Here is a 24,271-nt window from a genome sequence, read left to right as displayed (position 1 = left end):
CGCTGGGAGGCTGCAGTGCTGGGATCCTGCAGTGCTGGGATCCTGCAGTGCTGGGAGCTGCAGCGCTGGGAGCTGCAGCGCTGGGAGCTGCAGCGCTGGGAGGCTGCAGTGCTGGGAGCTGCAGCGCTGGGAGCTGCAGTGCTGGGAGCTGCAGTGCTGGGAGCTGCAGTGCTGGGAGGCTGCAGTGCTGGGAGCTGCAGGGCTGGGAGCTGCAGCGCTGGGAGCTGCAGCGCTGGGAGCTGCAGTGCTGGGAGCTGCAGTGCTGGGAGGCTGCAGTGTTGGGAGCTGCAGGGCTGGGAGCTGCAGGGCTGGGAGCTGCAGTGCTGGGATCCTGCAGTGCTGGGATCCTGCAGCGCTGGGAGCTGCAGCGCTGGGAGCTGCAGCACTGGGAGCTGCAGGGCTGGGAGCTGCAGTGCTGGGAGCTGCAGGGCTGGGAGCTGCAGTGCTGGGATCCTGCAGTGCTGGGATCCTGCAGTGCTGGGATCCTGCAGCGCTGGGATCCTGCAGCGCTGGGATCCTGCAGCGCTGGGAGGCTGCAGTGCTGGGATCCTGCAGTGCTGGGAGCTGCAGTGCTGGGAGCTGCAGAGCTGGGAGCTGCAGTGCTGGGATCCTGCAGCGCTGGGAGGCTGCAGTGCTGGGAGGTGCAGCACTGGGAGCTGCAGCACTGGGAGCCTGCAGTGCTGATCCCCTGTGCAGTGACACTTGTGCTGTCTGAACTCCTGGCATCCTCTTTTAAGAGGGGCTGGGAAAGGGATTGCAGCTCCTGGCTCGTAGTGTTTGGGTGGGAGGTGATTTCAGGTCCCACTGCTGCTGCTTCACTGGGGCAGGATTGTGGATATTTAATGAGGGTATCTAATGAGCTCTGCTGTCTCTGTCAGCAAGTGGGTGTTTCAAACACACCTTCCCATGGTTTACACCCCATGGAAAGGTCAGGCTGGGGAGCAGAGATGGTTCCCAGAGCGTGGTGGGGATAAGTTACAGATTCAGGCTCTGACCATGGAGATGGATCTGTAGCCAAGCCCTGCTTGGGGCCTTTGGAACTTTCTGGAGATGCTGTGGCTGGAGAGGCGTGGGGCAGAGCCGGCCCCGGGCTCTGCTGATGGGCAGTGGGCTGGGCTGGGCTGGCAACAGCGGGACGGATCCTCGGGATGGATCCTCGGGATGGATCCTTGGCATGGATCCTCGGGATGGATCCCCGGGATGGATCCCTACGGCCGGGATGGATCCTCAGGATGGATCCTCGGGATGGATCCTCGGGATGGATCCTCAGGATGGATCAGGATGGACCCGCAGGATGCCGGCGGCTCCGCGGGGCTCCCTGCCTGCCGCTGACCTCTGGTGGCCCTGCCTGTTTCGTGTGCCGCCCTCCTGAGCAGCCCCAGCCGTGTCCCCTCCTGTCCCCTGCGCTCTGATCCCGTTCCCTGCTCCCTGCCCCAGCCCTGGCTCGGCACACAGTGGGGTTTGGGGCAGGACCGAGCACTGGGCAGCCCCAAACCCCTTTTTTCAGTGTCACTCCTGCACATGCAGGTGACTTAGAAGGCTCCCCACACCTCATTTTACAGCGTGTTTACAACCAGTATCAATTCCCACCTTTGTTGGTTGCTGTTCCTGCTCTTGGGTGATTTATTCCTGGCCCCCAAACAAGGCTGTTCCTGTCTGAGGATTCTGGGTGGGATTTGGGGCTGTGGCAGTTGTTGGTGGCATCTCCTTCTAGTGGTAAAAGGAATTTCCTTTTATTCCTTCTCTTAAACAAAAAGCCAGAGTAACATGGGACATCTGGAGAAGCTGAGGGTGTACCCATGCTGTGATGTCTGGCTCTGCAGTCTGAGCCTGACTCCAGTCTTGAGGACAGCAAATGTTTCTGTGAGGGGCACAGCTAAAGGAAGTGGGAAGAAAACTCTGAAAACAGAACTTTTTTGCCTCTCATCTTTAAAAACTGAATTCCTTTCTGCAACTAGTCATAAACCCATAAATTATTAATTAAATAGCACATTCTGTGTATAAAAACAACACTCTGTGTGTGGCAGACTGACAGTTTGGGGTTTTGTTAGAGCTTCAGGAAAAGTAAAATCTGCTTTTACACAAAGTACAGGCAGAGATTGCTGAATGCATTTCCTCTCCTCCTTGTCTAGATGACTCCAAAGCAGAGCCCAGCCATCCCAAAGAGCCTTTGGAGCAGCTGAAGGCTGAACTAGCTGAGCTCAGGACTCTGGTTGTGGACCAGGCTCGGTGGGAAGGTATGAGGGAGCTGCCTGAATAAAGTGGCTGGTGCTGGCCAAAGGCACAGCAGGAGCTGCTGCCACTGCTACCTGAGGCTGCTAATCCTTCAGAGCTGCTAATCCTTCCAGCTATGAATATGTACATTTTAAAGTCTGATGTATTCCCATGCTTAATTTGGGGCTTATTTTTGTGATAATCACCCCAACCCCTGCTGCCCCACTCCTGGGGCTCACCTGGCCCCCTTTGGAAAGCATTTTCCTCTCTGGTGTGAAAACTATTCCTGAAGTGTGTTTGCAATAATACTGGGAAGAAATAATGCTGCTGCTTCTGCAGTGTGTCCCAGCCAACGTTTTTTGCTTATTAAAGCTAACACACTTTTGACTCTGATTAGTTTATATCTTGCTTGTTGTTGCTGCTGTGGGGGTTGTAAATGGTGTTTCACTCCTGTCCTGGTCCCCTGTGCTGTCCCCTCCCCGCAGATGTGGCAGCTCAGGCTGCCGTGGTGTCCGACAGACTCCGTGGTGTCCTGGGTGACAGCAGCGAGGAGGATGGAGCTGCTCCTCAGAATTCCCCTGTCCCAGTGGCCGGCCCTGTCCCCAGGCTGGCACCCTGCCACCAGTGTGTGAGTACCGGGGTGAGGGACGTGGGGCTGGGCAGGGAAAATGCTCTGGATGGGAGGTGTGAAAGGCTGCTTTGTCTGCCGAGAGCAGGAAATACACTTCTCCTTTTGTCTCCCTCATCCTGCCCTGCACAGGCTATCCCTCTGTTTAAACCACCTGGAAGCTGCTGGATGACAGGATCTGGAGATATTTTCTAGCAGAGCAGTCCTGTGATGAGCAAGGCTCTCCTCAACAGCCTTGTCTGGGTGTTTGTTGTGTGCTGGGGTCATTCCTGGGCTGTTATGGGCTTAATTCCCCATCCTTAGTGACAGTGGATCTGTAGAACTTGTAGTGAATCTCATTGACCAATTTGTTTCCTTGTTTTAATGTCAGGAAATGTAATATACACAAAGCAGAAAACTAGGTTTAGGTATCCAGCCTGACAAGCAGGAGTTAGCAGTGTGGGGTTTATTCCTGGTGCTTTTTATTTCAGGTTGTTGATCTTCTGCTGACATCATTCTGCCAAACCCTACTAGCTGCTTCCTCTTTTAACCCTCCTGACAGGTAAGATGCGAGTCAAAGAGTAGGAGAACCAAAACTGGGTGAATAATCAGAATTCCAGCAGTTGTGCAGGGCTGAGGAGGGGCTTTGGGTGTTCATACCCCAGTGCCAGGCTGGCAGCTGCAGGTGAAGTGTCTGCACTCCCAGAACGAATGCACTCAGAGGTACATGAGTAAATAAAACACGTTTGTCCTCTGTTGTTGCAGATCCCTTCTGCAAAGTGGCATTTGGCAGTGCTTGGTGTGACAGGGATTAAACACAAACCCCACAAACAGTGCCCGGGTGTTTCAGCCCAGTGGGGGATGGCAGTGAATCCCTTTTGTGCTGGAATTCCTTCCCCTGGGAGGGCTGGGGTGGGTTCTGGGCTGGCTGGGCTGCTGGGATCCCAGCTGCCCTGCTGCTCTCCTTGGCAGCCAGGGCATCCTTCCCTCTCTGCACTGCTCTGCCTGGAGCAGATGAATCGCTGTTAAAAACCTGACTGTGACAAACCAGAGTGCCAGGAAATGGTGTCTGAACACAACTCCCGCCTGATCCCCTCTGAGGATGGGTTCTTCTCTTATCTGCGTGGGAAATCCCCTCCCTGCCCCTGCTTTACAGCAGGGCCCTGTCACAGCAATTCCTTCTTGCTTTGCTTTTTGATCTCATTTATTGCTCTGCCTCTGTTTAGCCTGTGCCCCGGGCAGCTCCCTCTGTCCTTATTGTCACCTCAGAGGCCGCTTTGGCCTTCTGGGATGCCAACAAGTGTTTAAGATGCCATCAAGTGTTTGAGATGCCAACAAGTGTTTGAGATGCCATCCCTTGTGTGAGGCAGGGGGGTGGGGGCTGTGTCTGTAGGGATTCTCTGCTCAGGTACCCCAAAATGCCCCTTCCTTTGAGCCTGTGAATGGAATGATAATTGTGTTTACAGACAAGCATGGATCAGCTCCAGGGAGTTCAAACATCTTTAATTACCCATTCCCGCGCTGGGGAAAAGCTTAACGAGGCTGTGGTTTCACCCTCTGCAGGCAGGGCCCGTGCCTGTCCCTGGTGGTGAGGATGATGTGTGGACACAGGAATCTCCTGCCTGCGCTCCTGGGCAGGCTCTGCCAGCTCATTTATCACCAGGTCAGTCTTGCAGCTGGAATCCTGCGGTGCTAAAGGCCATCCTGCTCCATTTCCTGAGCTGGGCTGCTCTGTGGAGGGGCTTCACTGCCCTCCAGGCTCACAAAAATTACCCTGATTTGGTCAAAGACTGTGAAGTTGCCCTCAGGAACGTGAGGGGAATTTTTCCCTACAGCAATTCTACTTGTGGAAGGTTAATGCATTCTGAGACATTCCAACAGAAGCTAAAATAGGCAAGTTTAGAAAAGAGACAAAAGAAAAATGGTAGAATGCTTCATTCCTAAGCTTCCACGTTGAATAATTCAGTTGTAAAAATTTAAAAATAAAATTAAGATACTCCTATCTGCACTGCAGCAGTGCATGGTTTGCTATTAAAGAATTCCTTGGTTTATTTCCTCTACCCTATGATATTGCAATGGTGAAAATAAGAGGCTGCTAGACTAAATTAGCTGTCAGAGAAGCTGAGAAGCCTTGAGAGTCCCCAAATCTGAATTTACAGTGAGTTATTTCAGGTTGCTGCATTACAGAAACCTGCAGTTCTGCTCAATTGTTGCTGCACTGCTGGTGAGCAGAAAGGGTGCTCTGCTCCGTCAGCAGGTCTGAGGTTTTTTCCCCTCAGAGGTGTTTTGGTACAAAATGTTACAATAGTACAAGTGAAGTATCACAGTATCAAAATTGGAATATTAAAATGTTACAACGGTACAAAATGTAAGACTATTACAAAGGAAATGTTACACAGTTACCAAAAATATCTTTCCTGCTCTTCACCTATTTTCCCTTCCAGGGTCCTTCCCTAGGTGCTGCTCATATTTTAGGACTGGCAGCTTTTGTGATCCACTTAAGTGAATGCAGAGCTCTAATTCCTGGAGTGGAAGCCAATTTTGGGGTTTCTCAGCCTGTTCCTGGAAAGGCCTTTTCTGTTTCTGAGTACTGGAGCTCCTTGCTCGTGTGCAGGACAGAAGAGTCATTTGCCTTCTGCTTGAGGTGAGATGGGGCACTCCCTGTTCCCCCGGGTTTTTGGGAAGGCTCCTGTGGAGGATTTTCAGAGCTCGTGGAGGTGGCTGAACCAACCTGACAATGGATTTCTTTCCTTTTCTCTCCCAGGTTTTGCACTGCAGCAGCAGCTTATCTGATGTGCAAGTTTTCATCCTGTTCTCGTGAGGATTTTTGTGCCTTGACTCCCCCTGGCCTGATTAAAAAGGTAAAAGGGAAAAGGTTTTGCTGTTATCTGTGAAAAGGTTCAGTCTCAGCCCAATTTCCTGCTGCAGATATCACTCAACACCAAGAAAACAGTGTAGAAATGCATCTCTGTGCCCTCCCCTGTCAGTGCCTCTGCCTGTTGGGCAGCTCCACACAAGCAGAGGAGGCTCTGGGGCTGCTCTGGGGCAGCCTCGTGCAGGATGTGATGTTTTTATTGCAGCTGCAGTACCTCGTGCCACGGCTGAGCTTGGAGGCTCGGGGAGTCCTGTGTGAGGAGGCCAAAGCTGCCCTGAGCTGGAGCTCCCTGTCCTGCCCCTCTCTGAGCTCCAGGAGAGCCAGCCTGTGCCTGTGGAGGCAGGCACGCTTCCAAGAGCTCCTGAAGGAAAAAGCGTTCCAGGTAAAAATCTTTTCCATCACCCAAATTCACCCTCTAATTCTCACTTTTTTAGATCTGCCCTTTGCAATTTCCTCATTGGTGATCAAAAGCTTCTTGTAGGAAATTAATGCCTGAAAGTAAGAGCTAAGTACCTGAAAAGTTGTCTGACAGCTGAGCTGTGTGGGCTGGGATGCGTGCTCGGTGTTATTTGATGGGGATGATAAGGAAAGAAAGAGAAAACCAGAGCTAAAACTTTGGTGTCCTACTGCTTGGAAAAGCAGGAAGCTTGGCAAGCTGTAGAAGCTCAGGAGCTGCAGAGCAAAGGCCTGTCCATCACCCTGGCTCCCTGCTGTGCTCTCTGTGAAGTGATGCAGAGGCAAATGAGTGGAAATCCTTGATTTTCTGGTGCTTTGTCTGAATGCCAGAGTTCCCCTGAGCCACCTGTGTGCCTTGGCTTGCCTGCCTGAGCCTCCTCAAACCATCTCAGCTATTCCCTTTGTACCACCCTTGCAAAGTCTCTGATTTGACAGGCTCTTTTTTGTTGTTTTTTTTTAACCTACCTCCCCTAAAACCAGTTTGTCTTTGTGCAGAGGAGTTTGTGGTGTTCCTAGAATGACTCCCTGTGCCTGGCTGGCTCAGTGTCCACCCCTGTGTTAGAACCTCTCTTTGATGCTCACACAGCCTGTCCCACTGAGCTGCTTGGCTCATCTCACCTTTATTTCCAATAACACACGTTCATCCTGGTGTCTGGGCTTGGAGGTGATGAATGTGGTTGGAAATGTCAAAGGTGTGTGTGTGTGTGAGACAGGCCTTATGGAATTTCCATGAATTTTTGAAAGCCAGAAGGGTTTTAGCTTGATTTTTTTTTTTAGTAGGAGAAACAGCACAGGAACTTCCTGGGTTTGATGTCTCTTGTTTTGTCTCTTAATCCACATGGGATTGTGTCTGGAGATGAAGTGAAAGTGGGTTTTATGCTGGGCAGCAGGTGGCTGAGCTGCACAAGTTATTTCCCTTGCTGTTCCTCCCTGCTCCTAAATCCTGGCTTTTCCCAGCTATCTTTCAGAGAGTGGCTGCTGATGGAGCTGGAAGTGTGCCCTGAAAAGGACATTCTCTCTGCTTCAGAGAGGTAAGGGCCAAGGGGCTTTCCTGGAAACGGAATAGTCCAAGAGTCTCCCATTAAAATTAGGGAAAAGCACGGAAAATCAGGAAGTAAACAAACAGTTGCTGCAGGATACAAATGCCTGTTGCCTGCTGTGGTTAGCCCTGAGTTCAAGCACTGCTGGAATGAGGTGTGTGAAGGCCAGGCTGGACAGGCCTTGGAGCCAGTGGAAGGTGTCCCTGCCCTGGCAGGGGTGGGACTGGCTGGGCTTTGAGGTCATTCCCAACCCAAACCATCCCATGCTTCTGTGGGGCTCACCCTGCATGTGCAGCCCTTCCAAATCACTTGTCACAAACCCTCCCTGTTTCTGGAAGCCAGAGCTGGGTGGGGTCTGCTGGAGCACTCCTGATGTCTGTTCTTACACGGTGCTTTTATCTGAGCACACATCACTCATCACTCTTGGTGTGTCAGCTTCCCTTTACATCAAGGGAAGGGCACCACTCCAGCAGATTCCCCATCCCCTCCTTTTCCCTGCTGCAGACAGGATTTCCATTACTGGGCCATCTATCAGAGGTACCTTCCTGCCCCTTCTGCTGCTGGTGGCTGTGATGGAGACCTGGAGAAGGCGTGTGGAGTCATCATTAATGCCATCCTGGATTCCTCACAGAGGTATTCTGTGCCCTGACTCCCCTTCCTGGTGATGGCCCCGAGGCTGTGCACTGGCAGCCTGTCCCTTCCTGGGGCTGGGGAAGCCTTTCCCTCCTGGTCTGGCTGGAAGGGGGAGCAGGGAGGTGGCCCTGTGTGACTCACCAGTCTGTGCATAAGCTTCTGGCTCTGGGTGGCAGAGGTCTGGGGCCGCAGCCACAGAGAGGCCCTGTCTGGCTGTCCTTTTTAAGTTGGCTTTGAACTCAGGTTTGTGTGGCCAGACAAGCACCAGTGCCCCGGGGGAGTGGCTGCAGCTGGGAAATGAGGAGGGAGGTTAGGGGAGAGCTGCTGTCTCAGCTACAGCTCGTTTAAAGCACAATGTTTGAGCTCTGTGTTCATCTGGAGCGTCTGTATTTGAGCTGTGCTTTCCCCTGGGCTGGCAGGGTGAGTTACCTCCTGTGTCCCCTAATTTCAGGCTGGACCTGGGTGGCTGTGGCCAGTCAAAGACGTCGGTCAGCCCCGAGCTCCTCTGCAGGCTGCAGGTGATCTTGGGCTCTGAGGTGGATCTTTAGTCCTTGACCTTGACCAAAGTATTCCCTCATTCCTCGCTGTTGGCGAGGCTCCATTCAGCTCTCAGGTGGGAGCTGAGGTGTGGGGGTTGAGAGAGGTTTTCCTTGTTGATCTCTGGTTGTTCAGGGAAACAGAGAGGGTTTGAGAGCAGGCTGGAGTGTGGCCCTCACTGGTTTCCCCACACCCTGTTCAGGAGCTGGTGCTGGAGCTGAGGTGCAGGCCAAAGCTGCTCCCCGGCTGCGCGGCTGCCCAGAGACATTTCCTGCTCGAGATTCTCCAGGGGAGGCTGACAGGCAGCCAGCACGGGTCTGCTCTGGGAGAGCAGCTCTGGAGGCAGCAGGAGCTGCTGCTGCACAGAAGGTGAGTGCAGCCTGAGCAGCTGGGAGTGCCTCCAGCAGCACTGCAGCTCGGGGCGGGCTGGTGTGTGCAGTGTCCTCCCCTCTGGTTCCACTGCAAGGGACAGTGACACTGCAGGTCATGGGGACAGCTCTGCAAGGGATGCTGATTCCCTGACACCCACTGGGATTAGCTGTGTTTCCATGTGCCATCTTGGGCTACCAGTCACCCTGCCAGGCTGGATGTGACACATCTTCGTGGGGAGGTGATTCTCTCCCTGACAGTAACCTCAGTTTTCATTCTTCCCTGCCTGAGGATTCTGGTCGGGCTCCCTGCATCCACCCTGATCACCACGTGTTGGAAAGGGAACAGAACAGTGTTGGACTGTGACAGCTTCTTTTGTTTTGTGAACTCTGAGCTGGTAGGTGTTGTGAGCCAAAGGGTGATTGCTCATTGGTAAATGCTCTAGATAAAGACCCTAAATTTGAATTTAGGGAAGGAGGTCGCATCCAAACTACCCAGAAAATGTGTGGCTGCCCCATCCCTGGAAGTGTTCAAAGCCAGGTTGGAGCACCCTGGTCTGTGGAAGGTGCTCCTGCCCATGGTCCCTTCCAACCCAAATCATTCCATTATTCTGTGACTTTTGAATTCATTAATTTGGAATTGTGGTGGCATTTTACACTATTAAGAGCAAATCCTTAGGAGTCACTTTTTTTGGTGAAATGGGTTACAGACAAACCCCCAGCATTTCTGTGGAGGCCTGGAAGGGGCTGAGCATGAGCCTTTCTCCAACCCCTCTGCCATGCCAGGGCCTTGAACTGTTTTGCTGTAGAGTGAGATCCTCCTCATCCTCCTGAGAAACCTCCAGAGACATCCCTGCAGCTTTCTGGGAGGTCATTTGACTTGCAGGTCCCTCAGGACACTGCTTTGTGCTCCAAGGAGAGTTGATTTCTATTTATTCATCCTGACTGGCCTCTCCAGGCCCTTCTGTGCTGTCAAATTGGGCACAGGCAGAAACCTCTGTTCACCCCAAGGCTGTTGATGCCTCTGCTGCTGCCATCCTGGGCTCGTGGGTGCAGCTCAGCTCCGTGGGAGTGCTCTGCATGGGAACCACCTCGCTGCCTCTGAGCTGATGCTCAGCAGTCACAGGGTGGTTCTGTGCTGTCTGAGCCCCCGAAATGCTCTCAGGAAATGGTGCTCCAAAGGGCAGCAGTGATGATTTTGTTTCCCTCTCCGTGTCTTCCTGCAGAAGAACGTCTGCTCCAGAGGGTACGCGCTGTCCTACGACATCACAGCTCACTTCTTCAGGGTAATGCTGCTTTCGTCCCTCTGCCTCTCTGTCCCTGCCCAGAGCTTTCCTCCTGACACACGAGGTGTCCCCTTTGTCCCCTCCTTTTGAGAACTCTTGAGCAGAAGCAGTAACAGTAGTAACAGGAAAATGAGGGGGAGCAGCAGGAGGAGGCAGTGGTGGAGGTGAATTTTAACACAATGCAGCAAAGCTGGTGGGGGAAGGAGCTGTTGGTGCGTGTTTCTTTTGCTGAGCCATGCTGACCCCTACAGTTACCTCTGCTCAGTTTACACACGCTCAGCGAGGGACTGGGAGCAGCAGAGAGGGATGTGCGGGGCCACCCTGTCATTTGTGCTCTTCCAGGGCCTGCTGAGTGCCAGCCTGGACTGTGAGGATGCAGCAGAAGGGGTCAACGAGGCTCTGAGCAAGAGTCAGACCGAGTGTCCCGTGGTGCTCCTCTCTGCAGCGGTGACTGATCTCTTTTGGGTTCTCTGATTCTGGGAGAGAGCCAGCACCAGCTCAGGGAGCTTGTGTTAAACGCTGTCCAAGTGTGTAACGTTCAGCAGAAACTCTTGAAGCTTTGGGAAGTTTGCAGGGTGTTTTTGAGCCCTTGGTATTGCTGATCCCAGCTCTGGGCTCCTCGGGGTGTTGCCACAGGGGCTGTGTCACAGTGGGGAGCTGGGTGGCTGGTCCTGGTCTCTGGTGCACTGTGTGGGCTGGTTGTTACATCACAAGAAACCAACCTGCCCCAAATCCTGGGTTTATTGTCTCCCCAGTGTGGAACTCCTTGTGTGCAGTTTTACACAGGGATTGTTTTGGTGCATGTGTTGAGCACGGCCATCACCTTTGTGGAACACTTCTTTCATTCTGACTGGTCCTGCCAGAGGAGTCCCAGGGCACCGTGGTGTGAGCACGGTCACAACTCTGCCCTTCCAGGGTGTGAAATTCTCCCATTTCTGATGTGTGCATGTACAACTTGGGCTTTTTTCACTAAGGAGGGGGGGAAAAAACCCTTTCTCTGAATACCTGGCTGTATCTGACTGCAACCAACCATTGAGCACCCCAGTACTAATGCTGCTGGTTTCCCCTTTTATCCCCAGCTTTGGTGGCCAAGGCTGGAGCCAGTCCTTTGCTCTCAGTGGAAGAGACTCTTTGGGGCTCCCCTTGCAGAAGAACTGGACAGGCTGAGGGGCTGGCATGGCTCAAGTACCAGGTATGTGTGAGGGATGGGCAGGGAGCTGTGTCCTGGAGGGTGGAAGGCTCACGAGGGCTGAGGACAGCTCTAGACAGACTCCTCTGTAGGGCTCAAACTCAAAATGGGTCGTGACAATGATTTAGTCTGGCCCTGTGTGTAATGTGGGTCAGAGTGCGTCCCCATAAGGAACAGGGAATCTCTGCAGAGGAGCCTGGAAGGCAGAGTCCTGCTTAGGCAAAGCCTTAGCACGGTGTTGAGTCATTCCTGAGAGCTGCCACACCCTTTGCTCCCTGGATTTGGGCAATCCGGGCTCCTGAAGCTGCTCACTGGCTGCCTGCTTCCTTCTTTACCTCTCCTTACACTGTCTGTCAGTGCCCTGCAGCTTTTCTCCAGAAGCTGGGAATTTATGTAAGAATCTCCTTGCAGGTTATGGCAGGTGATAATCACATGCTTCTGTAGTACAGAGTTACTGCCTGTGCAACTGCTGATAAAAGAGATTTGAGAATGCTTCTGTCTGCTTCTAGACTTTGGCTTTTTTACAACTGCTTCTAGACTTTGGCTTTAGCATCCAACTACAGAGAAAATAAAAGAATGATTTATTTTTTTGTCCCACTCACAAACTTGCACCTTTGCCCAAGTCCCCATTTCCTCCCCATTCCCAGCAGCACTTTTCCCCCTTTTTTACCTGCAGACCCATGGCGTGTTTGTTCTGTTTCGCAGGTTCCTTTGTTCAGGGGCAATTTTCCCTGCCTCTGACCCCCCGTGGCTCTCAGCTGCCTTCCTCCATGGTGCCATCCTGCAGCAGTCACCACGAGGAGCAGGGAGAGAGGCCCTGCAGAGGCTGGGGACTGACTCAGAGCAGGTAAGGCTGGGTGCATTTTGTGTGTCTGCTCTTCCCTACACCTGAAAACCAGAAACAGGAGGTCTTTAGCTGAGAGAAGCTGTCCTGAGATTGTGCTGCATCCCTGGCAATCCCCATTGGGAAATCTTGCTGGTGGATAGTTGATAAAAGGTGGCTGTAAATTGCCAGTTGCTAAATTCTTATCCTGAAGGCAAAATTTTTCCAAGCTTAAACTTTTACCTCAGACTGTGGCTCCTGTGAAGTCTGGGAGGGCTGTTCAACAGCTGCTTTATAAACTGCAGCTGGACAGAGCCCTGCAGAGATGGAGGGCTTGATCTGTGGCATGCCAGGATTCCCTCTCCCTCCAACAGCAGCATTCCTTGTGGATTTTAGCTTGGGCAACTTGGCTGGGAAGTTCAGGAGATGCAGGAAGTTTGTGAGACAGCAGTGCAGGCATTTTAAGGGCTCTGGGAAGTTGTGCTGGGATTCCCAGAGACAGATTTCCTGAGGGTTTTCCCAAGTCTGGTGCAGGAAATGGCTCTGCCTGTCACCTCCGTGCAAGGGGAACTCTCTGGAGGGCTCTGCTGAGGAGGAAGCTGGGCTGCTGCCCAGCAGCTCTGGCTGTTGATTTTCCAGGGAAGAGCCAGGGTGAGGGCTCAGCATGGGGAGTGTCCCTGTGCCAGAGGCTCACAGGTGACACTGCTGAGCAGAACCTGGGCCTGGTGTTTACTCTGGAGGTTTTATTGCTCCAGGCAGCGGCTCCTCTTCCTGTGGGATTGACTCCTGCACTGTTTGGACTTGTCTGGAAGCAGCAGCTGCCAGTCAGAAATTGGAGTCACTGAGTACACTTGGCACACAGGGAGTAACTGCAGCTTTCACCTCAGAATACCTGGAGGGTTCCAGGGCGAGTGGGAACCGTGGGAGGGTGGGGGTAACTGGGGTCCCAGCAGGTGAAACACTCTGTGTTCATCCAGGCCCAGTCTGGGGATGCAGCTGGTGAAATGTTTATGTTCCCTGACTGCAAAGGCCAAGTTCCAAGTCACCACTACAGGCACAGCTAACAGGCAGCCTCTTCTCCTTGCAGCTCCTCATTGCTCTGCTGTTCTTCTCTCTCCTGGATCTCATCTCAGCCAGAATAGCACCAAAGGTGAGATCAGCCCTGAGGGAATTCTCACGACACTGGATGTGTCTCATCAGCTTGGTTTGCTGCCCAAAAATGCTTTGTAGCAGCACTGGGAAGGCTTGGGAGGAAGGGATCAGCAACACCCCAGACAAGCCTGCTGAAAGCCCTTCTGTTCCCATCAGATTAAACCTGTGTTTTCCACTCACTGATGTTATCTCCCCTTTCACTACTTTCGTTTCTCCTCCTGGATGATTTACTATTTTCAGTTTCCTGTTCAGACTTTACACCTCCCAGGTAGTGCAGGAGCCTCGTATCTCACTCAGCTTTTGTGTAGCATCATCTCACATGTGTCAGATGATGTTTTTCCTCAGGCTGGAATGTGGTACTTCATGGGAGAAGGGCTGCCCAGGAAGGAGGAACATTAGTTTCCAAATGGTTTAATGCTATTTAGTGAAGGAGCAAAGATGACAGGCTGCTTCCAGCAGCTGCCTGCCCTGAGCGTTCTGCTGCCTGTGAAGGCTTGTTTCTGTCCCTTTGCTGTCACCTCAGCTTTGAAGTGCAGCCATTTGGGGAGTCACCTCACAGATGGGATCAGGGAGCACATTCAGGGCAAAAAGAACCATTTGGTCTCAGTCTGCCCGTGGGAGAGTCTGGGGGAGGAGCCAGGGAGGAGAGAAACATCTTGAGCAGACAGAGCTGGGAGGTTGATCCAGGTGAAATGAGTAATGGAAAAAGAAACCCCACAATAATCCCAAGGCATGCTGTCACTAGAAAGGTCAGAGGGGACAGAAGCTGCTCCCGTGGGGTGGCTGCAGGATGTGCAGGTCTGTTGGGTAATCCAGGCTGGATGGGGCTTGGAGCAGCCTGGTCTAGTGGAAGCTGTCCCTGCCCATGGCAGAGGGGTGGAACTGGATGATCTTTAAAGTCTCTTCCAACCCAAACCATCCCACAATGCAGCTTTCCCCTCCCTCAGCAGAGCCCTCTGGGGGCCTGGTTTGGTGAGGAAGACCCTGCCTTGCTCAGGTGCCCAATTCCCCTGGGGGAATCCAGATAAAGAGAAGGACTTGGGGTAAATTTCTAAGGTCCTTTAGCAGAGCACTTCATGTGCAGTGTCTTGTGGGGGTTCCTTTCTGCTTTGATGCAACCACAGCCCAAGAGAAACAAGACCTTTCCTTTCTGACACCCAGGAGGGAGTGGATTTTCAGACGTCTCTGGAATGGTCCCGGGATATCCTGCAGTGCCTGGAAGAGAGGGGCACATCCTGGCCACTTCTCTTCCATTCAGCAGAGAGAGGTGAGTCCTGTCCCCAAGGGCTGGAAGGATGGTGACCCATCCCTTGGGCTGGAGTCTCCCTGTGAGAAGGGGCTGCTGGGCCTTTAGAAGTAGCACAGAAAATACTTGTGTGAAAGCTGAGAACATCCTGCTCCCATCCCAGAGTGTGGCAGACACAACTGATGATCAGGAATGACTGAACTCAGTCTTGTTCCTGCTGGTAGAGAAAGCCTTAGGGGACAACTTTCTTCTCTTGCTGGTCATCACCCCCGTATTTATTGTGGCCTGGAAGGAGACTGTGCAGCCCTCTGCTGCTCCAGAAGCATGAAAGGTGACGTGAGGCCCTCTGAAGGTGCTCAGTGCTTCTCGCTGTCCTTGCAGGCGCTGGGCAGTGCCGTGCCCTGCGCGGCGCGGCCTCGGAGCGGCACACCCGGCTGCTGCCCCTGGCCTTCTACAGGTGGGTACAGGGCTCCTGCTGGGCTGGGGAGGGCGAGGGGGTGGGTGGTGGTGGCTTCCACAGCAGCTGGCATGGGGTGACAGCACTGCTGGCCTCTGACCCTCTGTGCAGGACAGAACACCTCACCAGGGCACGAGGCTGTTAGAAGAGCCCTTTTGCTAAAGAACTTTGCTGCAAACACGAGGTTTTGGAGCCAGCTTGGCTTCCCGGGGTGGCCCTGCAGCAATGGCACTCAAACCAGCCAGGGCAGAGCAGCAGCTGTGTTTGCCCTGTGCCTGTGTGTGTCCCCTCACCCAGAGCTAACAGGGCCCACGTGTGACCCCTCCAGCCTCAGCCCCTGCTTCCAGCGGGAGCTGCTCCGGCGGGAGCCGGCCTTCCTCAGCGTGGCTCTGCAGATGTACATCCAGCTGCTGCGGCTCTTTGTGGACGGGGAAGTCCTGCCACAGTCTGATCAAGACCCCGCAGAGCACGTAAGCAAAGCCTGGACTCTTTCTTTCTGTCATAGACTCCCAGAATGGTTTGGGTTGGAAATTACCTTAAACCTCATCCTGTTCCACCCCCTGCAATGGACAGGACTCCTCCCATTATCCCAGGGTGCTCCAAGCCCTGTCCAGCCTGGCCTTGGACACTTTCAGGGATGGGGCAGCCACAGCTTCTCTGGGCAACCTGTGCCAGGGCCTCTCCCACCCTCACAGAGAAAAACTTTGTCTTAATATCTAGTCTAAATCTGCCCCTCTCCAGCTTAAAACTGATCCTGTTCTTTAGCCCTTATCCTGCAGCAGCACTTGCAGCATCCCTCTTGTTCCCACCTTCCCGTGCAGAACAGAGGGAGCTCGTGCAGGTTCCTCCTCCCCTGGGGCAGAGAGGAACTGCCAGGGCTGCTCCCAAACCCTGAACACCCCCTGCCCTCTGAGCAGGTGTGGGGTGGTGGCTCCTGCTTCTCTTCTGAAGCAGGGACTGGATCAGGGTCCCGTTTTTCCTCCATGGCCGTGTCTCCCCCGTGTCGTGCAGGATCCCTTGGAGCTGATCTCCGCAGCCCGGCGGTTCCTGCTGGGAGCCATCCCGCACTGCCCTGCCCAGAGCTTTGGGAGCATACAGCCGGTACGTGCGGGTGTCCTCCCTCTCCTCCCCGTGTGCCAGCCGGGAGCGCTGCTGCGGCTCCCTGGGCACCGATCCCACACCCGTGCCGAGCTCGGTGCCTCCCTGCCCCACCCGGGAGCAGGGGGACACCTGCTGCCCAGCCGGGGCCATGGCCACGTCCTGCGGCACTCCCAGCACGTCAGACCCTGCCCTCGTGTGGCCATTCCCGCTCTGTCTGGGGGAATTGTCAGGCACAGCCACGGGCACGAGTGGAAGTTTCCCCTCCTCTGCCTGTGCTTGGCTGAGAAAGCAGCAAAATGCCCGGGTGTTGCTGGAACTGGCTTTGAGGAAGCACGAGCAGATCTAAAGTGGCTCCCTGCCCTCTCCCCAGCTCCTGAGCACCCGTGAGGAACTGGACCCGGAGCTGGGAGCCGCCCTTCTGCACTTCTCCCAGCCTGCTGTGGACATGGAGCTGGAGGAAGAGCTGGAACTGTTCTGAGGAATGGACTCAGCCCAACACCTCAATTACACCTAACACAAGGAGCCACCTTTCTCACCTGGGCCATTTTGTTCAAATTACTTTGTAAATAATTTATTACAAGCATAACCATGAAGCTCTTGTTACAATAAAAAGTAGGTTACAAATTTTCAGTTTAGACTTGCTTTGGGAATCATAATTACCTTGTTGTTTTTTTGTTTTTCTTCTTTTCCAAAACAAAGTGTCTTCTTAAAGATGTCCCACTGTCCTCTGTCCCCCTCAAGCCCCCCGGGGCACCTCTGTGCAGGCAGGGAACAGCTGTGGCCAACTTGGTTTCTGCGACGTGTGCGTGGGGCTGGGGACACAAAGGGGCTGCCACCGTCCCCTCCCCTGGGATTAGACACTCTCAGTACAACACTGCTGAATCAGACGTGAGCATGGAAATCACTGCATGAGAACAAGCCTTTTCTGAGCAAGCTGAAGCTAATTCCACGGAGTTCTTTGGGAGACTAAAACGTAGATTAAAAATCTCCACTGCCGAAGGGCTCCTACGGGGCTGGGCTGGGTACGTCCCCGCCCCTCAGGTGGGCTCGGGCTGAGCAGTCACTTCTGGCTTCACGGCCTGGCCCTCCGCAGTCCCTGCAGGAGTGAGGAGGAGGATGGGCTCCGGCTCCAGCGCCTTGGCCTTGTCCTGAGTCTGGGTGAGGGGGTGCACCATGGACATGTGCACGTTGAGGTTGTGCGCCTTCTCGAAGCGCTTCCCGCACTGGTCGCAGGCGAACTCCAGCTCGGCCTCGGCCTTGTGTTTGGTCATGTGGTACTTGAGGGAGGCGCGCTGGCGGCACTGGAACCCGCAGATCTCACACCTGCCAGGGCAAAGCGGGCTCAGCACCAGCCTGGTGCAGGAGTGGGGAATGGACATTCATTGAATCACAGAATCCTTACAGCCCAGCCCATCCCACCCCCTGCCAAGGGCAGGGACAACTTCCACTATCCCAGGTTGCTCCAAGCCTCATCCAGCTGGGCATTGAACACTTCCAGGGATGGGGCAGCTACAACCTGTGCCAGGGCCTCATCATCCTCACAGGAAGGAATATCTTTCCAATATCCCATTTAACCCTGCCCTTTGGCAGTGGGAAGCCATTCCCCCTTGTCCTGTTAATCCAAGTCCCTCCCCAGTTCTCCTGGAGTGCCTTTAGACTCTGCAAGTCTCCCTGGAATCTTTTCCAGGCTGGACACACCCAGCACTCTGAGCCTTTCCTCACAGCACAGGTGCTCCGTGACCCTCTCCTCATTCATTGTTTGAAGTGATGCAGCCAGGATGCTGCTGGCAGGGTGTGTGTCCCAGAATTGCTGTGGCAGGGCCAGTGACCCTCTGCTCCCTGTGGAATCACTTACTGCAGGGGCTTGGCTCCTGAGTGCCGCATCTGATGCACCGAGAGGTGTTTGCGTTGCTTGAAGGTCTGCCCACACTCATCACAGATATAGTTCCGTACCTCTGCCACGGGAAACAGGAGAGTCATGGATTCTGCTGAGTTCCTGAAACGTGCCCTGCACACACAGCTCCCTGCAGGAGTCTGAACCCTCCCCTGCCTCACATCCCTGCACAACAGCTTGTTCCATGCTCACAGGCACACAGGGAGTCCTGTGCCCCCACCCCCAGAGCCTCAGCACCTCCCACCAGGTGCCACGAGGCCCTGGGTGTCTGTGGCTGCCACTGCTGGACACACCTGTGTGGATGAGCTTGACGTGCCGCTGCAGGTACCGGTCGATCATGAACACCTTGTTGCAGCCAGGGTGAGGGCAGGGCCTCTCCCGCACCTCTTCGTGGTGCTCTTTGATGTGTTTCTGCAAAGCAAGGGTAGAGCTTCTGACAGGGAACAGCCTGCATCCCCAAACACCGAGAGCACCACGTGCAAAGGCAGGATTTGCATCCCAGTCTAGCCATGGCAGGATTTGCATCCCAGTCTAGCCCTGGCAGCAGGGGCTTCAGCTGGACACAGTGGAGCCTGTTCCAAGGGCTGCTGTGAGCCAGTGGCAGGCTGCCAGGACAGGAGAAACAGGGAGAGCCACAGCAGGGTAGAAAAGGCCAGGACTCCCAGCAGGCTGCTTTTAGTGGCTCAGTGCCTCCTGCAGTGAGGGGTGGGGAATTAAACCCATCAGGGATCCTGTGCTCACATGGAAGTGGCTCCGGGGTACTGGGAGTCACCAGTGTGGGACAGGAGCAGAGCCCGAGCTCACCTTCATACCATCAGCCCCTCTGTAGACAGCAGTGCAGCCTTGGTAAGGACACTTGTAGATGGTGGGCAGCTCCTCCCTGCAAGCAGAGGTGAGTGATGTGTTGTCGGCATGGGGCTGCAGCCCAGCCCAGCCCTGATGGACCCTCCTTACCTTTCACATTTGATTTTTTTTTTCCAGCCTGGCTTAGGCCCCGGCTTCTTCCTTATTTTGGGCTCTTCCGCCTTCTTTGCTTCTTTACTGTCGCTTTTCTTGCCAGAAACCCTCCAAGAAAGAGCCAGAACAGTGGTTTAAGACTTGATGTTGGTTTTAGATCCACCAAAGTGTCCCCAGCTGTTACACCTGACTGTGACCTGGCAGAGGAGGAGGACACAGCCCCAGGAACATGAGCTGGGCTGGGGATGAGGGCCCAGCCAATTGAACCCAGTGGGGAGCTTGGGGGCATCTCTGTGACCCCCAGGCAGGAATGTGTAGGGAACAGAGCCATAATGAAAGACATGCTGGCCCCATGGGGGTGGGCACCAGCCCCCCACCCACCCTGAGAGCCCCTTACTTCTTCTCGGGGTACGGCTCGAAGGAGTCATCTGAAGATTGCACGTTTCTCTTCTCGCTCTCATCGTCGCTCAGGAAGTCCCTGAGAGGGAGAAGTTGCCCTTTAGCACCGGGACCTCGGGCTGACCCTCGGCACCAGCAGTTCCCCATTCCCAGCACATCCATCTCCCCCACGGCCGCTCCATGTGCTCTCCTCCCCGTCCTCTCCCCAAGCAAACACAGCGCCGGTGAACACAGCAGAGACCCAAATCAGGTCCTTTTAGGGCTAAATCTCTGCAAGAATAATGAAACCACTGTCAGGAGAACAAAAAAACGGCTGTTACTGAAAGGATCTATTCATGGGCGAGGGATGTGGCTGCCGCTTCCTCTACTGGGAAAAGGAATTTTGTGGAGCAAGAATGTCACACAGTTGTCTGGCGCAGGTTAATGAAGCTGCAGGTCACTCTGTATTCCCTCAAATGTAACAGCCATACTTGGATTTTCCTTTTTCCTCCTTTTAGGCTTTAAGCCATACAAGAAGCAATTAATTCCTGAAGACAGGAAATAGGCAATAAATTGTGGCGGCCCTTTCAGTGTGACAGCTGACAGGCTCAGCTGACACTGGAGTCACTCTGCACTTGGCCCTTTAGACTCAGAACGCCTGGATTCATGGATTTACAGCCCCACTCCAAACACCTGTGCTGGGCTGAGCCAAATCCTTGCTCACAACGGGCTGTGGGGCTGCCAGCTCCCTCCCACTCCAGTTTCCCAGTTAAAGGCTCTCCCTGGGAGCAATCAGGGTGGTTTCTCCACGTGCCACCCCGTGCCTGCACTCCCGCTCCTGCTGCTCTCTGCAGCCCGGAGCTTGAGGGGCTGGGGCAGCAGCTCCCAGCACGGCCCCTTCCCCAGCACAGAGAGGGGACAAACCAGGGCCAGGATTGCTGGAAGCAGCCCACAAACACGGAGCACACGTGTGTGCAAACCCCCCAGAGCAGAGGAGGGAGCTCAGAGCCTCAGTGCCATGAGCTACGTGGCAGAGCCACCACTCCGAGCCCCCGGCGCTGGTGGAGAAAGAGCTCCCCGGGCTGGGGAGTTCCCACTGGCAAAGAGACATTTAGGCTATTTTAAACCCACTCTTCTCTCACCCCTCAGAAAGGTCACTGAACTCGTCTTTTACCCGCTCATCCGACGTTGCAGACAGAACCTGCTTCCCACTCAACTGTCCTAGGGAATGAAGGAGAACACGGGGGGTTACAAGGAAAAGCAGCAGACCCACGGTGGCTGAGGAGGGGCTGACTGCTCTGGGTGCACTCGTGTGGTCACACCGTGGGCAATACGTGCTCCATGGCAGTCAGTGACTGCTTAAACCAAACTGTCCCCTCTGCCCAGAAATGGCTCTGCCTGTGCTCCACCCCGACCCTGCAGCCCCCAGGAGCAGCTTTTGGCTCCTCCTGTGACACCTGTAACTGAAAGATTTGTCCCCAGGCAAGTCCCAGCCGCCACTCTTGTGACCAGCAGCAGACGCCTCCTGTGGGTGCTGGAGCTAAACACAGCCCCACTTCTGGAACTCAAAATGGGTGTTAATCCCTTGTTTCTGGAAGTGGCATTTGGGGCAGTGCACCCAGCCCAAACCCACTCAGCACTTTTCCTTTAGGGACAGAGGGGCCTCCCGGGATTCAGCATCAGCTGGTGTGCAGCAGAGAAACCCAACTTCAGGGTCGAACCAAAAGAAACATCTGGCAAACATGGTGCTGAGGAACCAGTGACCATTCCATATCCCCAGGAAGAGCCTGGCAGCAGGGTCTCCCCTCAGTCAGAGGGGAAACAGCACACAGGGCCAGGAGCATGACCACCTGCTCCTCTGCCCCTTCTGCACGGCTCAGTGTCCTCCTCCCCGACCAGAGGCCAATCCCTGAGCACTTCCCAGAAGGATCTGTGCCCTCCTTGAGGAACAGCAGTCTCCAAGGAGAGGACCCAGCCCCTTGCAGCTTCCTGGGCCACCTCTCCAGCTCCCTGTCTATCCCCTGAGGCCAAGAGGGAGATCAGGAAGCAAATCCCTTACCTGTGGCAGTGCTCAGTGGGGAGACAGGCTGCGGCAGGGCCTGCTCCTGGACAGAGGCCACGCTGTCCAGCTGCGAGGGAGACGGGTCCCTGTCCTGCGGCTGCTCATTCTCCATGCTCAGCGGCACCGCCGTGGTCCCTTTGCTGGCGGGCTGCTGGCAAGGAGCTGTCCTTACTGGAGCCTGCTGGGCTTTGGCAGCAGGAACAGCCTGGGCCCCGTTGTCAGTCAAGCGCTGCTGCGCCGTGCCCTTGCTCCACTCGCGCTTGACGGACAGGGCGTTGTCGAGCAGCGCGGAGCTGCAGTCCGAGTCCGTGTCCATGACGTAGTCGTGGCCGTCGCCGCAGCCCCAGACGGCGCGGATGATGCCGCAGTACTCGGAGGAGAGCACGCTCCGCAGCGCCGGCACCGCCGCGCAGCCCCCGGCGTGCGCGTGCGCCCACGTCACCAGGCTGTGCAGGCACTGCGGGCTGGACGTGATCAGGTCAACTGCACGGGGGAGAGGCAGCACGGTCAGGCCTGGGCACGGGGGGGACACGGAGGGGACAGGGAGGGGACAGGGATGTGGATCTTCTCCCCACAGGCCTGACCCAGAAGGCAGGTGGGAGCCACCTCGAAGGGCTGGGGCGGGGCAGTGCCAGCGCCTGCTAGGTTCAGAGCCACTGAGGCTGGAAACAGCCTCTGAGATCACTGAGTCCAACCCATGAGCAAACACCACCCTGTCAGCCAGACCAAAGCACTGAGTGTCATGTCCAGTCCTTCCCTAAACATCTCCAGGGACAGTGACTCCACAACCTCCCTCCATCGTTCACAGCTGAAAGGGTACTTCCAGTTGTCCCCAGTGTCCAACAGCAGCTGGGACAGGCCTGGCACTGCCACCCAAATCTGCTCTGCCTGCTCTGCCCACCCCCAGACGAGCCTCTGCCTGTTTGGCCCAGCTCAGGAAGGTGAAGATTCTCCTGGGAAGCCAGAGGAAGGACAACCATAACCAGGAGTGTTGAAGGACTCCAGAAGCCCCCTGCATGTGGTCGTTTCTCACCACCCACCAACCCCAGCCCTCCGCTGGCGATGTGGCAGAAGGAAAAGGGCAGTGGGCACTCACCCAGGCAGGAGGCGCCTCCTTCCATACCCGGCTGCGCCTGGACCCCGCTGCTCCTGCAAAAACCAGAGCGGCACAGTGGGATTTGGGGGTGGCGGGGGGCCCACATGGCGGCACGGCACGGCGCCGCTCCTGGGGGGAAAGGGAGGCCACGTACTTTCCTTTGGACTTGGCGTGGCCCGTGGGCGAGGCGTTCACCCTCTGGATGAAGGTGCGCAGGACGCTGCGGCACTTGTAGAACTGGGCATGGCATTTCTTGCAGACGAACTGTGGCAGCGCGGGGTCCTGCCGCACCGCCACGCCCACCAGGCGCTGGAAGTCGGTGAAGAACACCTGGTCCACGCGGCGCTGCTTCTCCGAGTTCTCCCCCAGCACGGGCACCTTCCCGAAGGCATTGCGCAGGCTCCGCGAGGAGAACTTGCCGTGGCACAGGCGGCAGTAGCCGGTGCTCAGGGCTCTGCCGATTCCTGCCGAGGAGGAGCAAACGCGGCTGCTGAGGGATGGCACTGATGCACCCAAAGGTGTTTCCCTCCCCTTCATCACAGCTGCCTCCTCAGCCCTGCTTTCAGAGAAGGATGGAAAATCCAGGCAGGAAAAGACCCTTCTGATACCAGCTGACCTGAAACCAGCCCCTCTGACCTCACTGTCCCAGTGGCAGAGCCTCCCCTGCGCCGCAGTGTTCCCAGGGCTCTGCCAGTGCCATGCCTTGGTTTCAGCAGCTCTTCCCAGGTGTTTATCCCCCGGGTATTTACAGCTGGCCTTGTGTCCCTTGGCTGCCCCAGTGCTGTCCCATTGCTCAGCTCCCCAGCAGTGCCCTGCAGTGGGGCAGCTCCTGACCCGGAATAGCGGGGCAGGATGTGAAGTGTCACCCAGTTCACTGACCTGCGCCATTCCCACTCTGTGGAATAATCTCCATCCCTCCGCTGTGCCCCAGGAGTGTGCAGGAAACCCCCAGCACAGCCCCTCCCCGGCCCTGATCCAAGCCGGGGCTGGGAGGGGGCTCCTCCGCCGGGACCACCTGGGTGGCCCTGGGAGCGACGGGGATCTCACACACCCCACGGGGGTGGTGACAGTGACGGGACAGGGCAGCACCTCCCGGGGAGGGTCTTGGGGGGCTGAACCCCGGTCTGTGAGCTCCCCACGTGCCACACGCTGTCCCGGGGCAGCGCCGGTGCCACAGCACCCAACGGAGCCGTTGGAGATCCCGCTTATCGCCTGCCCCAGCTGCAACACACCCGGATACCAACCGCCCCAAACCGGGATGGCGGGAGGGTCCCGGTCACCCCCAAACCCCAAACCGGGATGGCGGGAGGGTCCCGGTCACCCCCAAACCCCAAACAGGATGGCGGGAGGGTCCCGAGCACACTCAAACCGGGATGGAGGGTCACCCCCAAACAGGAGCAGGCAGCACCCCGAGATAGCGGGAGGTTCCCCGGCTCTCCCTCCCCGTGTGCCGAATTCCTCCGTACCTCGCCGTTACCGGCACCGGGATGTTCGGTGTTTCAGGGGAGAAGAAACTCCACACAAACGGGCAAATTCTGACCTGCCGCCCGCTCGGCACCGAGTCCCGGCGGGTCTGACCCCGGCAGGGCGGAGGGAGCCCCGCCACACCGAGGGCTCGCCCGTACCCGGTGCTCACAGCCCGTCCCGGTGGTCCCGCAGCGACTCCGGCCGTGCCCCGCTCCCCCCGCCCCGGTCCCCGCGCTCGGGCCTCACCTGCCTCCGGGGCGCAGGCGGCGGCCGCGGGGGGCTCGGCGGGCTCGGTGCCGCGGGCGGCCGTGCCGGGGGTCCGGCGGGGCGCGGGGGGGGCCCGGGGGCCGCCCGGGGCCGCCAGGAACCGCCCGCGCCGATCGCGCTTCATCGTCCCCGCCGGGCCCGGCGGCTCCGCCCGCCCGCAGCGCCC

At 56.0% G+C, this 24,271-nt stretch overlaps 2 protein-coding genes across 3 annotated transcripts in view; one reads left to right on the top strand and one right to left on the bottom strand.

Annotated features, from left to right (window-relative positions):
• Positions 1 to 16,619, top strand: part of FANCA (FA complementation group A) — a 33,804-nt gene extending 17,185 nt beyond the window's left edge. For both annotated transcript variants that reach the window (XM_063411024.1, XM_063411023.1), the window contains exons 22-43: positions 2,133 to 2,237; positions 2,700 to 2,842; positions 3,313 to 3,383; positions 4,385 to 4,484; positions 5,266 to 5,465; positions 5,586 to 5,682; positions 5,902 to 6,078; positions 7,110 to 7,183; positions 7,697 to 7,825; positions 8,277 to 8,343; positions 8,565 to 8,731; positions 9,023 to 9,128; positions 9,957 to 10,016; positions 10,359 to 10,463; positions 11,096 to 11,208; positions 11,911 to 12,052; positions 13,116 to 13,178; positions 14,342 to 14,447; positions 14,808 to 14,883; positions 15,212 to 15,353; positions 15,895 to 15,984; positions 16,355 to 16,619. In XM_063411024.1, coding sequence (XP_063267094.1) covers positions 2,133 to 2,237; positions 2,700 to 2,842; positions 3,313 to 3,383; positions 4,385 to 4,484; positions 5,266 to 5,465; positions 5,586 to 5,682; positions 5,902 to 6,078; positions 7,110 to 7,183; positions 7,697 to 7,825; positions 8,277 to 8,343; positions 8,565 to 8,731; positions 9,023 to 9,128; positions 9,957 to 10,016; positions 10,359 to 10,463; positions 11,096 to 11,208; positions 11,911 to 12,052; positions 13,116 to 13,178; positions 14,342 to 14,447; positions 14,808 to 14,883; positions 15,212 to 15,353; positions 15,895 to 15,984; positions 16,355 to 16,462 — 2,441 coding nt within the window. In that variant the 3' untranslated portion in view covers positions 16,463 to 16,619. The remainder of the gene's footprint in view (positions 1 to 2,132; positions 2,238 to 2,699; positions 2,843 to 3,312; positions 3,384 to 4,384; positions 4,485 to 5,265; positions 5,466 to 5,585; positions 5,683 to 5,901; positions 6,079 to 7,109; positions 7,184 to 7,696; positions 7,826 to 8,276; positions 8,344 to 8,564; positions 8,732 to 9,022; positions 9,129 to 9,956; positions 10,017 to 10,358; positions 10,464 to 11,095; positions 11,209 to 11,910; positions 12,053 to 13,115; positions 13,179 to 14,341; positions 14,448 to 14,807; positions 14,884 to 15,211; positions 15,354 to 15,894; positions 15,985 to 16,354) is intronic.
• ZNF276 (zinc finger protein 276) lies at positions 16,529 to 24,258 on the bottom strand. The gene is made up of 11 exons (XM_063411026.1): positions 24,085 to 24,258; positions 22,526 to 22,835; positions 22,372 to 22,424; positions 21,273 to 21,758; positions 20,356 to 20,434; positions 19,233 to 19,313; positions 18,833 to 18,943; positions 18,683 to 18,758; positions 18,172 to 18,289; positions 17,840 to 17,939; positions 16,529 to 17,307 (listed from the first exon to the last, which is right to left on the bottom strand). The coding sequence occupies exons 1-11, from the start codon at positions 24,227 to 24,229 to the stop codon at positions 17,022 to 17,024; spliced, it is 1,845 nt and encodes a 614-aa protein (XP_063267096.1). The 5' UTR covers positions 24,230 to 24,258; the 3' UTR covers positions 16,529 to 17,021.
• Positions 24,259 to 24,271: the final 13 nt, after the last annotated feature.

This window comes from Prinia subflava, chromosome 13 (assembly GCF_021018805.1).
Source record: "Prinia subflava isolate CZ2003 ecotype Zambia chromosome 13, Cam_Psub_1.2, whole genome shotgun sequence".
Lineage (NCBI taxonomy): Eukaryota > Metazoa > Chordata > Aves > Passeriformes > Cisticolidae > Prinia > Prinia subflava.
Note: the sequence above shows the minus strand (reverse complement) of the source record. Positions and strands in the feature narration are given on the sequence as shown.